Below are 13,513 nucleotides of genomic sequence, written 5' to 3' on the forward strand. Positions count from 1 at the left end.
GATACAAGTATTTCATGTGGCAACAGACTACCAGTACTTAGAACACACTCTGAGTAGCTCTGATCTAGGCAATAGTTTTGTCCACCAGCCATAATAGAAAAATCTGCCACTACTCAAAAACAACTCCGTGTTCATGTCATAATAAACAATATATTTTCATGGGCCAGTGGTGATGAATCTTTTTAGCACCATGATCCTCTTAAGTTCTAATTCACTTGTGGACCTGATACAGCTTTTTCAAATATCTCTTAGGGGCAGTCATCATTCACTTGGCCTCAATATTTTTTCACACTAACAGCTGAAACTCATTTAAACTATAGCATTTATAGGATATTGGTCTATTTATTCAGAGATTCAGACTATTTTTTTCTTTTTGAGATTCAGACTTGTAATCAGTTCTAGATTATAGTTGTGAACTCATTACTGACTGTACAAGAATCTTTGAGCATTGATAGTCACAAACCCTGTGTACTTTACTAGGTCTGTATAACAGGCTTCCAGAGGGTTTCTGACCTTTTTGGAAAGACATGCTATACTGCAGCATAGTTGATTTCATTTCCCAGCCCACAGTAGGGGCAAAGCAGCATAATAGGGAACAGACACATTACTTAACAAAAGTTCAACATTTAGGGCAAAGGCAGTGGGGAAAGGGTTGCCAAAAAAAAGCCAGTGGGAAAGACATCCCATGGTCATCGATCAGAAGATCTAATATTACTAAAATAGCAGTACTCCCTAAATTGATGTACAGATTCAATATAATCTCAATCAAAAATCTCAGCTGTTGTTTGGGTTTATTGTTTGTTTTTCTTAAAGAAATTGACATGCTGATCCTAAAATTCATGTAGACCTGCACAAGAACCAGAATGACCAAAGCAATCTTGAAAAAGATCAAAGTTGTAGGATTCACTTTCCATTTTCAAAACTTACAGTAATCAAAACTATAGTATTGACATAAGAATAGACGTGTAGAATATGTGGACTTGAGAGTCCCCAGATAAACCTCCCTATTTGTGATCAGTTTATTTATTTTATTTATTTATTTTAATAAGGGTACTGAGACCATTCAATAAAGAAAGAATATTTTCAGCAAATGGTGCCAGGACAACTGATATCCACATGCAAAAGAATTAGTTGGATCCTTACTTCATACTGTATCCAAAAAGAAACTTGAAGAAGACCATAGTCCTAAATGTTAAGGGCTAAAACTATAGAATTTTTGGAAGATAACATGTAAACATTCATGGCCTTGGGGGAAGCCTTGATTTCTTAGATATGACACCTGTAAAACACAAGTAACAAAAGAAAAAAATAGCTGAATTATCAAAATATAAAATTCGAGTGCATCAGAGGATACCATTAAGAAATGAAAAGTCTGGGATGCCTGGGTGGCTTAGCAGTTGAGCGTCTGCCTTTGGCTCAAGGGTATGATCCCAGAGTCCCAGGATCAAGTCCCACATTGGGCTCCCTGCATGGAGCCTGCTTTTCCCTCTGCGTCTCTCCCTCTCTCTCTCTCTCTCTCTCTCTTATGAATAAAATCTTTAAAAAAAAAAAAAAAAAAAAAGTAAGAAAGTGAAAAGTCTGGGGCACCTAAGTAGCTCAGCTGGTTAAGCGTCTGCCTTCGGCTTGGATCATGATCCCAGGATCCTAGGATCAAGCCTAGTATTGGGCTCCCTGCTCAGTGGGGATTCTGTTTCTCCCTCTGCTCCAACCCCCACCCTGGCTCATATTCTTTCTCTCAAATAAATAAAAATCTTAAAAAAAAAAAAAAAAAGTGAAAAGGCATCCCAGATTATGGGAGAAAATGTTTAGAAATCATATATTTAATGAAAGATTTGTATCCAGAATGTATAACAAGCAAACTCTTACAACTAGACAATACAGAGACAAATAACCAGTTTAAAAAATGGGTCAAAGATCTGAATAGACATTTCTCTAACAAAAAAGATACACAGTGGACAATAAATACATGACAGCATATTTAGAATCACTGTTCATTAGGGAAATGCAAAACAAAATCACAGTGAGTTATCACTTTACACTCTTAGGATGACTGAGTTTTTGAAAATCAGACAGTAACAAGTTTTGGTGAGGTTATAGAGAAATTAAGTCTTCCTACACTGCTAGTGGGAATAGTAAATGGTACCACTGCTGTTGGAAAACAGTTTGACAGTTCTTCAAGTTAGATGTAGAATTACTGTATGACCCAGGAACTCCACTTCTGGATATATACCCCAAGGCGTTGAAAATCAGTATTCAAACAAAAACTTCTATACAGATGTTTGTAGCAGCCTTATTCAAGATAGCCAGAAAGGATAGAAATAACCCAAATGTCCATCAGCTGATAGAGTGATAAAGTGTATATCCATACAATGAAAGATTACTTGGCAATAAAAAGGAATGAAGTACTAATAACATGCTACCACATGAACCTTGAAAACATGCTAAGTGAAGCAATCCAGACACATAGTTATATGACTCAATTTGTGTGACGTGTGAAATAGGTCAATCTGTAGAGTCAGAAAGTAGATACATGGTTGTTCGGGCTGGGAGTGAAAGTGGAGAGTGGGGAATGGCTGCTGATGGTATAGGGTGTTTGGGGTTTTTTTTGGATTGTTGAAAATACTTTAAAATCAGATTACACTGGTGGTTACACAGTTCTGGAAATATACTAAAAACCCTGACTATGCTTAAGTGGGTGAATTGTATGGTACATGAATTCTATCTCAGTGAGGCTTTGAAAATAGAAAAACAAGGATGCAGGACTAGATTGTCTCCTGGGAATTTCTCCTTTTACACAGTACCTAACATAAAAAGGAAACCTCAATGAGATCTTTGATTTGTGTCCATCACTGCATATCTTGGACTGAACTATTTGCTTAGCACACTGTCAGGTCACATTTGTCAACTGAACTCCAGGTCTGGGTACTTAATTTATGTTAAGGGAAAAGAAAGCAAGGTAATATCATACTGGAACCGTTTAGGGAAGTACTCCCCAAAACTGCAACTATTGACATAGTGATCCAGAAGGAAGAAAAAATTAGTTACCTATTTGAATGGGATTAAAGTTCCTATTATGTGTCTTAATGTGTGTCACATAGAATAATACTAGGCTTTCTCCTCTTTATTTTTGGTGTTGGAAGGCAATGTTAGGTGAGATTTGTAGAGTCCATGGTACTCTAGTGCCCAGTGATTCCAGATAATTTGTACATATTCACCATTTAGGACATGGTTGTTTTCATTCTTCTGTGATCTTCTCAGCGTCCACATCCTCTTTAATGGTGTAATTCCCTGATACTGATAATCGCCTCTCCTCCATCAGTATCTCGCCTTTGCCTCCACACTCTAAGATTTGCTGGCTGCGTTGTTTCTTACGTTTTGTTTTAACAAATTGGGTCACTTAACAGTTTTAATGTTAAGTCCAGACTCAAATACACTGATTAGTGGTTAACCTAACCAATAGTACTTTTAACACTAAATTTTTTTTTTTTAAGATTTTATTTATTTACTCATGAGAGACACAGAAAGAGAGAGGCAGAGACACAGGCAGAAGGAGAAGCAGGCCCTATGCAGGGAGCCTGATGTGGGACTCGATCCCTAGTCTCCAGGATCACGCCCTGGGCCAAAGGCGACACTAAACTGCTGAGCCACCCGGGCTGCCCAACACTAAATTTTTTGATAAAGGAAGCACTTAACACTGGTAAACTTTATAAAAGTCTATTTTTAAATCTTACAACTTTCTCATTACTGAGTTTTTACGGGTTGTATGCATATAGATCGTATGTATAACTTTGAGGTGTGTAGTTGAAGTAACTGTTTCTAGGCCTTAGGCCTTTACTGTGTGGCCAGCAAGAGGGTTCCATAAGCATTGCTGTGAAAGACTGGATTGTGTTACTGGGGTTAACTATCTTGATTTAGGTCTTGTACTTGACAGCTCTAGAAATTTTTGATAATGTAAATAACATTTACATTTTGAGGAATATATTACATAGAACCTGAAAGGAAAGTGTATTTTGGATATGGTGTAATTTTCAAATTACAAAAGTAGAATTGTTCAAATTCAAAAGTAGAATTGTTCAATTTCCTTTTCAATTAGTGGCAAAACCATATAGCAACTACATGCATATGAGGCTCAGGATCTAAATTTCTCCCCTGGATGTGTTATTTTGTAGGTCTCCATCACGTTTTTGCCCAGAGATAGAGGGGATTATGCTCAGTTTTGGGATGTTGAGTGTAACCCCCTTAAGGAGCCTCATAGGAAACATACCTTGAGATTTCAACTCTCTGGGCAAGTGAGTATTACACTGAATTTAAGTAAATTATTGTGTGTGTATATTAAAAACATTAAGTGAAACTGACATGGAAAACTGTCCTGAAAATGCAAACTGTATTCCTGGTGGTATTCTAATTTCATTAATCCTGTTGTCTGGCCCTGTAATCTTAATTTTCTCATTTGCCTTTATTGATGGGTATGTTTGAGGTCTGGGTTTGGCTCTATGAAATTTGTTTGACTTGATTAGGTAAGATTGTGTATGTGTGTATGTATATATATATATAAAAGAAGCTGAACAGTAAAAAATACAGGAATTACAATTCAGGGCATTTACAAATCTTAAATTTTCTTTTAAAAGTTATGAGGGAAATAGTAGAATTCAGATAGGTAAATGTCTATATATTTTTCCAAGAGTATTTATTTCTCCTCTCTCACCTTCATTTTCTTTTTTATAGAGTGTCAAAGCAGAAAATGAGCCTGAAGGTTCACAAATTTCCACAAACTCCCTCATTAAACTGGATAATTTAGTTAAGCCCCGAAGACAAGGTGTATCAGAGACTGCTCTCATACCCAGGTATGTTGTTTTTGCCATTCTTTTGACATTTTCTCCAGTACTTTGAGATATAATTACATTCAGTAAAGTGCTCAGTGAGCTTACCTATGAGCTTTCATGCATTGCTACAACTCTAATGAAGATAGAGAATATTTCTCTCACCTGAAAAGCTCTTACACATCTCTTTGCAGTCAGCCCCACCCTCAACCCAATATCCATTCTGATCTATGGCCATAGGTTGGTTTTGTTGAATTTCATACACATACACACTCCTTGAGTCTGGCTACTTTCACCACACATAATGTTTTTGGGATTCATTTGTGTTGTAGAGCATATATGTAGTTTGTCCCTTTTCATTGTCAAGTATTGCTTTATGTGAACATATCACAGTTAATTCATTTTCCTGGTGACATTTGGGTGGCTCCATATTCGGGGCCATTATAAGTGAAGGTGCTATGAGCATTATTGTATGTGTATTTTTGTGGATGTACCTTTTAATTTCCTTTGGGTAAAAACACCTGAAGAATAGAACTTCTGGGTCATATTGTACACATGTGCTTAACTTTAAAACAAACTGCCAGGTAGTTTAAACAAAATGACCATACCATTTTATGTTCCCTGGAACACTGTGTAAAAGTTGATTCTTTAAAAACTTCTTTTTTTATTTTTATTTAATAGTTTATTTATTATATTTCTTAGTAATCTCTACACCCAACTCATGACACCAAGATCAAGAGTTGTATGTTCCTCTAACTGAGCCAGCCAGGCGCCCCTTAAAAACTTTCTAAAAAAAAATTTTTTTCCAGGAGCTTATATAGCTCTAATGATAGTATTTAAGTATTTTACCTAATAAACATGTTTCTTACAATCCTTAATTAACTAATGTTTAGATCTAACTTTGTTCTGGAGGAAGATGCTTGTGAGAAAAATTAAATGTTAAATACCTGCTAAATTTAATATACATGTTGTCATTTATTTTCTAATGGAAGTAAATAATGCAGTTTTTAAGAAATTAGGCTCCTTTGAAGAATATGCGTTCTTACCACACTCTTTTGATGCCATTTACTCGTTTGTTCATCTCATCTTTACGGAGTGCTGCCATGTAGTGGAAGCAGAACTGCCCTGGTCCTTGCTCCAGGGACTTCATCTCCTGGAGAAGGAACCCCATCACAAATAATCTCACTTACCATCCATGGAAAGGACTGAAAGGAAAGAAATGAGAAACATGACAGAGGGAGCTTGATATGTGATACCTGGGAAGAGCCTCCCTGAAATTGGACCTTTGAGTTGAGGAGGATGAGTAGAAATGATGGAGGTGTAAGGACTGGGTGGTTGTTGTTGGCCCTTGCAGGACCAAAGGCCTAGAACCCAGAGGGAGAGAGAGTATTGTGAACTGAGGCCAGAGGGCTGGTGGGGAAAAGCAGACCACACAGGGCCTCACCTGTCAGATGTTAATTTGGGGTTTATCTAGGAAGCTGTTGGAAGCCATTGAATGACATGATCAGATTCCAGTATTTGTAGAAAAATCATCTGGCTGTGGTACAGTCTGATTAGAAGGAGGCAAGAGTAGATATGGTAAAATGAGTCAGAAGCTATTTTTAAGTAGTCCAGGACTAAAGTAGTGTCAAGAAAGATGAAGAGAAATGGACAGATAGGAGAAGTCTATAGAAGGAAATTCAGAGGACTCAGTAAATGGGTTTGAGTAAGGGGGCTTGAAAGAGAACAGTGGTCAAAGTTGGTTCCCAAACAGAAATAAACTGGAGGGTCAGGTTTGAGAAGATCCCAGGTTTAATCTGTATTTGTGGAGACAGATCACTGTATGGTGATAGGCGTGTTGCCTAGGCGCAGTCTAGGCTGAGATACAGATCTGGGAGTCACATGAGGGTGGGGTTGCTGGATCACCACCGGAATTGCCTAGGGAGACTGTGCGAGAGCAGTAGGGATGTCCAGGATCCAGCCCCAGAGGACAGTAGCATTGGTGGTGAGGGAGTGGGAATGAGCTTGCACAGACGGCCTGGCATCTAGGTCACTGCATCAAATGCTGCCGAGAGACTAGAGCTTGAGTCCTACCATCAGGGTAGTGTGTCAGGAAAAATGAAGGTCATCCAGTGGACTGCATGGTGAGTGGTATGGGTAACGTGAACTAAGGCAACAGGAGCACCTGCATGCACATGGGGTGTGAGGCGAGCAGAGAGGCTTTCTCCGAGGAGAGAGGAGCTGTCCTGTCCCATGTAGCAGCTGACCCTACAGCTTGTCAGACTGCTGTGGTGGTGTTCGATCTTCACACACAGTAATGAAGCTGCCATTACAGAACTAGTTTCCAGCTGAGTTGTGAGAGAAAATACAAATCAAAACACAAAACACTTCCTAACTGCATATAGACAAGTAGTTTAAATTACTTACCTGGATTTTAAATAGTTGATTTTTCAATCTGTTTCCAAAGCAGGCAGCTTGACCTGACTCACCGTGGGGTTTATGCCTCAGAAGATGTGTATCGGTTTCTGCCAACTAGGGTAGGGGAATCCAGGACGTTGAAGGTCAATTTGCGAAATAATTCTTTCATTATGCACTCTGTAAGTTGGAAATAGTATTGTGGGTTTTGGGAAAGTGGATGTGTTCAACTATTTGATAAATATTTTCCTAATAGAGGGAGACAGAACATGAGAGACTCCTAACTCTGGGAAACGAACTAGGGGTGGTGGAAGGGAAGGTGGGCGGGGGGTGGGGGTGACTGGGTGACGGGCACTGAGGGGGACAGTTGATGGGATAAGCAGTGGGTGTTATTCTATATGTTGGCAAATTGAACACTGATAAAAAATAAATTTATAAAAAATATATATATAAAATTTCCTGATAATTTAGGAGCTCGTTCTGTAGTTTATACTTGAGTTATAATAATGAGTTGATTTTTTTTTTTTTTTAATGCCTTATACTGTGTTTGAAAACAGACTCCTGGGAAATTCATGAGTTTTTATCTCAAAATCAGAAATATTTAGCATGTTTTCATATTTTCATTTTAAAATTTTTCCTTGTTTTCTTTTTCTTCTGTACCATCACAGCAACATATTTCTGGATAACATTTACTCTAGTTAGAACTAGAGTAAATTCATGTTAAATTAAGTGCGTTTTCATGAGCATTTATTGTCTTAATTTTGTGACTATACTGAAATTTACTAGACACCTTTAATTAAAGAAATGCATGGCATGTTTTAAGTATGCTCAAATATCTAACTTGCATAACTTAATAAAGTGTTTCATTTTAAATTCCAGCTGAAATTTTTAAGTCCCAGAGAGCCTTTCTACGTCAAACATTCAAAATACTCTCTGAGGTGAGTTTATCACAAATCAAAATGTTCTCATCCTAGTGCAGGAGTTTGTTTTCAGGACTTTAGGATTTCTCCTGGGGGTTGGGACTTGTGAGCTCTCCCCATTCCACGATAGCTTGTCATCACCATCACCATCACCAACCCCACAGAACAGTCCTTATCATGTTTTTGAAAAAAAAAAAAAAAAAGCTGAGGAACCTGCAGGGAAAGCATTTCATGACTGCCTTTCATGACTGCATATAAGTGTGCTTTACTATCTAGCAACCCAAACTTGTGAGATGGTTTGGATTTAGCATGTGATTCCTGCTACCTGGTCTTTTGCTCGTCACATAAATATATAAAATATTAATTATCTTATGATTTAGAATAAATCCTGCTTTAAGTATTATTTTTACTATGCTGAGGATCAGGGAGTTAAATTTTCAATAATTGGGACAAAATCTTTCCCAGATTAACTGGGAAAACTTTTACTATATTTGTCCTTCTTCAAATACCCTATACTTCTTAAACTAGGGCCTCATTTTTTTGTCATCCTTGCTACTCTTTGTTTTCCATATGATCTATATTTAGATTGAAATCTCAAACTGGGTTGTTACTGTTATATAGAATTTTAACAGTAGGGTTCTGTTGGACTTACCACTGAAGAATAATTTTATCTCTATCTTTGAATCTTTAATTAAGCTATTTAATTAATTATAAGATCTTTTATTTTAGTGTTAGATGATTCCAAAAACATGTTATGTTCCATTGAAAACTTGGAGCACCCTGTAAACATTCTAGGGCTGCCTCTGAAGCACCAAGACTAGCACCAGGACCAGCCCCATGGATTGTGATGGAACAACACGTTTTCACATCCCTTCTTTTCTTATAATCGCTTAAAAAGCCACATGGAAGAGAAAGGTCTAAGTTTAAAACACCATGACTACACATTTTCTAGCTTCTGTGCTCTGAGTCCTTGACTTCCAGCAGCCTGCAGGCCTCCAGTTAAGGAGGCTTTCTTTGCCCTACTGATCTAGGATGGGTGGTGTTAGATTGTGTTAACAGTGGGTGAGCACTACTGAGTACGTGAGGAAGAAGACGACCAAGTGAAGTCAACCCCAAGTCATTGAAATCATCTCTCATGACCGTTCCATAGGCTGAAATTTTACATTTTAAAGTAAGAATGACTTCTTTCATCTTTGGAGAAGAAGCAAAACTTTGCTATGGTATCTCACTTGAAAATTTTACCATAAAACTGAAATAATAGTGCCTGTTCTTATTGTAAGTGTTGAGTGCTTTTGTGCTCATGAAATACAAATGCTGGTTGAGAGCAACATCTAGCTTGCTTTGGCAGGTGGAAGAAACCTATTCTGAGGGTCTGAGAGGCAGTTGCCAGCTTTTGATTAGTGATGTTTTTGTTAATTAGATCTCTGTCTGCTCTATGACACCATTAACTCCAGCCAGAGTAATAACGTGACTCTTTAGTCATCTATAGAGTACATGAGGTAATCCGTGCCTTACTCCAAACAGGCACCTTCCCCATGGCACTCATGAGGCCTGACGGAGCTGTTCTCCTGCTGAAACGTGAAAGCTGCCCAAGGCCTTTGGGACATAAACTGACTGCAACATAGTCAGGAGAGCTTCCCCCAGAGGCCACAGGACTTTTGCCTAGTTCAGAGGTGGGGAACATGAATGTATGTGGGAGATGTAGCCCCCTTAAAGCGATAGATTGTAAAGAATGTAATAGGGAAAGATAAACCCTGATTATCACTTTTTTGGTAACGTTTGTTTTGAGGACTTGAAGTGATCATTTCTGTCATAGCTGTGTAAAAAGAATTCATTCATGTTCCACTTAACCCTGAAGAGCATTCTTCTGTTAACCTATTGTTTTATTCAAGTCTAATCTGCTTAGACAGTAGAGTAACTCATTTCTCCCCTCCTGTGCCCACGTCTGCCTGTACCCAGCATCCTGGCAGGCTCCTGCTGCAGAGCTACCCAACTCTGTTATGTCATTCCAGAGGATAGGAAGGTTCTCACACTAAGTCACACTGGGGACAGCACTGTCATTACTTCTTACCAACACACAGGAACCAAGGAGTTTTACCTCATTTTCTTTGATAATGATAGTACCTTGGCTATGCTAAAGGGCTACTTTTTTCCTGCACAGAGTATTCCTTTTCAATTAAAAAGAGAAAGAAAAATTATGGTTTATATAATTTGTAGCTTCTGTAGATGGGGACATGTAGTTAAGGAGGTGGTTTAGAGTGCTTCACTCTCTTATGCCTCTTTGGTCTTTTTGTGCCTTTGCTGTAATGTTGGTCCTCAGCTAGTTAAGGGATTTTGAACTAGACGTCTCCTCTGGGCCCTACCTTTTTCCGTGTGTGTGTGTGGTGTGTGTCTGTAGAAGACAGAGGTCAAAGCAGTTTTTAATAATAGTACAAGGTTAAATATATCCATCTTGTAGTGTTTTAGAGCTGCGTTCAATTTCACAGTCCTTTCTAAATTACATTCTAGTTTATTCAGAGTACCTATAAATCTAAAGCAAACAATACATTTTTATCATAATACATTCTTAAAACATTCTCAGTTGAATATAGAACATTTCTGTTCCATATTAAAATTTGTTAATGATGGATTTCTCAGATTTATTTCAGGATATTTTATTACTTTCAGTAACTTATAAGGTATAAAGCCTCTTAAGTTAGCAAACTGTACTACATTATTCTGGGTGCTGAAATGCTAACGTGAGGGACGCCCGGGTGGCTCAGAGGTTGAGCGCCTGCCTTCAGCCCAGGGCGTGATCCTGGAATCCCAGGATCAAGTCCCACATCGGGCTCCCTGCGTGGAGCCTACTTCTCCCTCTGCCTGTGTCTCTGCCTCCCTCTCTCTCTCTCTCTCTCTCTCTCTGTCTCATGAATAAATAAATAAAATCTTAAAAAAAAAAGAAAAAAGAAATGCTAATGTGAAAGATAAAATGATAGTTTGTCAGTGCCAAGGACTAGGTACCATTTTTCTTAAAGTCACATTGCTTTGATATAGGAAATTAGAGTACAATGCATTTGGGGAAAATAACCCAGATGTGTGGTGTGTGTGTGTGTGTGTGTGTGTGTGTGTGTACACGTACATATACATATATTTTTAAAATTCTGCCCTGCCAGTTATATCCAGGAAAGGGGCTCTGAAATACTAAAACTGTTCTCCAAAATACTAAAATACCCAAAAGCCAACACTGTACTGAGTTTTATCAGGAAACATAATTCCAAGATATAGTGGAAACAAAAGCATATAACCGTTCTGATTGCTGAACTTTAAAACATGTAGTTCAGAGATGAGACTCAAGGATGAAGTACCTTCCCTCTGAGGAAAGTCTAAAAGCTATAAATTTTCACTTAAAACAATTAAGACTAAACGTCAGTGACATCACATAGGTTGTGATAAAGTATATGTGGTTTCAGTCACCATAGGAATAAAGGGTTTTAAAAAAAAAGGAATAAAGGGTTTTTTGTTGTTGTTGTTTTTGAAGCTCTTGGGATCTAGTTTTATGAACAGAAACCTCCCAACATGATATTTTTTAAAAAATGATTTTTTAGAGAAAGAGAATGAACACATGCAAGCAGGGGGAGGGGCACAGGGAGAGGGAGAGAATCTCAAGCAGTATCCCTGCTGAGTGTCGGGCCTGACAGGGGCTTGATCTCATGACCCTAAGATCATGACCAGAGCTGAAACCAAGGGGTAGATGCTCAGCCCAACTGAGCCACCCAGGCACCCCCAACATAATAGTTTTAGAGACAGGGCACTCATTTCCTGCCTCTGTATCCAGTTGACCCTTGAACAATGCAACAGTTAGGGCTGCCGACCTCCATGCAGTAGAAAATCTGTGTATAACTTTTAACTCCCCCCAAATTTAACTTTTAATGGTCTGTGGACCAGAAGCCTGACCAATAATAGCATTTTTGTGTATGTCTTATATACTATATTCTTACAATAAAGTAAGTTAGAGAAAAGAAAATGTGATCAAAATCATGAGAAAATACATTTTATTTTAAAGATTTTATTCATGAGACACGCAGAGACACAGGCAGAGGGAGAAGCAGGCTCCCTGTGGGGAGCCCGATGATGGGACTTGATCCTGGGATCTCAACCTAGCCAAAGGCAGATGCTCAACCACTAAGCCGCCCAGGTGCTCCAAGAAAATACATTTATAGTACTGTACTTTTCCGGGGGGGTGGGGGGGAAATCAACACATAAATGGACCTACTTATTTGAAACCTGTATTGTTTGAGGGTCAAATGTAATCTGAAAATAAATTTTCAAGAAAGTTTTTTATAACAGTTGATAAGAATACTGGAGCAAACTCTGCACAGACCTGTTGATGAGCAGGTTGGTTTAATAACCCCAGGGGCTCCTGGGTGGCTCAGTTGGTTAGGTGTCTGCCTTTGGCTCAGGTCGTGGTCCTGGAGTCCCAGGATCAAGTCCCACATCAGGCTCTCTGCTCTGCAGGAAGTCTGCTTCTCCCTCTCCCTCTGCCTGCTGCTCCCCCCACTTGTGCTCTGTCAAATAAAAATCTAAAATCTATATATTATATGTATTTCTGCTGGAGGTTGAGTATGCTGCTGGAGGAGGATGGTCAGGATATGTCAGGTGTTCTCTCACTCTTAGGCAGGCCATTCTCTGCCTCTGCAAACAGAACACAAAGTTCCATACACAGTAGCACAGACCTCTCGTTTCCCTTTTCCTATTTTTGTTGAATAGCCAGGAATATATATGCAATACTGTTTGAATCAGATTTTACATGGCCCTCTCCTCCGTGCCAGTTTCTTATTAAATAGCATCAAAGAAATGAGAACTAAACTTAAACTGAATGTAACTCTACTAAATTCTTTCATGAAAATCCGATTGTGCTCTCAGTGATACATTTCCGTAATGCACTTGCTGCTGTAGCATCACGCTGATGACCTTTCCTTTCTCTTCACAGAGCGCAGCATTACATCAACATGCCTGTGCAGTTCAGACCCAAGTCCGCGGGCAAATTTGAAGCTTTGCTTGTTGTTCAAACAGATGAAGGCAAGAGTGTTGCTATTCGACTAATGGGTGAAGCTCTTGAAAAAATCAACTAGATACATTTTGTGTAAATTACAAAAGTTATGTTTTGGTAACTTTTTCTTACACTACAATATTCTTTTGTATATATTTTGTAAGATTTTTGTTTGTCTTGAGAAGCTTATACTGAAGACCTAAGATATCATGTATGTAGCCTATAGTATTATACTTAACATTTTTAAGGGGAGAAGAGAATTCTATTTTTGCATTGATTATGATACTCTGAATAAATATGGCATATATTTTACTGTGGTGTATCCAGAAATAAACTTAATTTCCACTGAA

At 38.4% G+C, this 13,513-nt stretch overlaps 1 protein-coding gene across 9 annotated transcripts in view; it reads left to right on the forward strand.

Annotated features, from left to right (window-relative positions):
• The window catches only part of CEP192 (centrosomal protein 192), a 157,370-nt gene extending 143,857 nt beyond the window's left edge, over positions 1–13,513 (forward strand). For 6 of the 9 annotated variants that reach the window (XM_038543931.1, XM_038543936.1, XM_038543933.1 and 3 more), the window contains 5 exons: positions 4,170–4,289; positions 4,726–4,844; positions 7,267–7,396; positions 8,094–8,152; positions 13,104–13,513. In XM_038543931.1, coding sequence (XP_038399859.1) covers positions 4,170–4,289; positions 4,726–4,844; positions 7,267–7,396; positions 8,094–8,152; positions 13,104–13,245 — 570 coding nt within the window. In that variant the 3' untranslated portion in view covers positions 13,246–13,513. Of the gene's footprint in view, positions 1–4,169; positions 4,290–4,725; positions 4,845–7,266; positions 7,397–8,093; positions 8,153–9,658; positions 12,162–13,103 lie in introns of those variants that run through there. The other 3 variants (XM_038543935.1, XM_038543937.1, XM_038543938.1) reach the window with 2 other exon arrangements.

Source organism: Canis lupus, chromosome 7 (assembly GCF_011100685.1).
Source record: "Canis lupus familiaris isolate Mischka breed German Shepherd chromosome 7, alternate assembly UU_Cfam_GSD_1.0, whole genome shotgun sequence".
NCBI classification, from domain to species: Eukaryota; Metazoa; Chordata; class Mammalia; order Carnivora; family Canidae; genus Canis; species Canis lupus.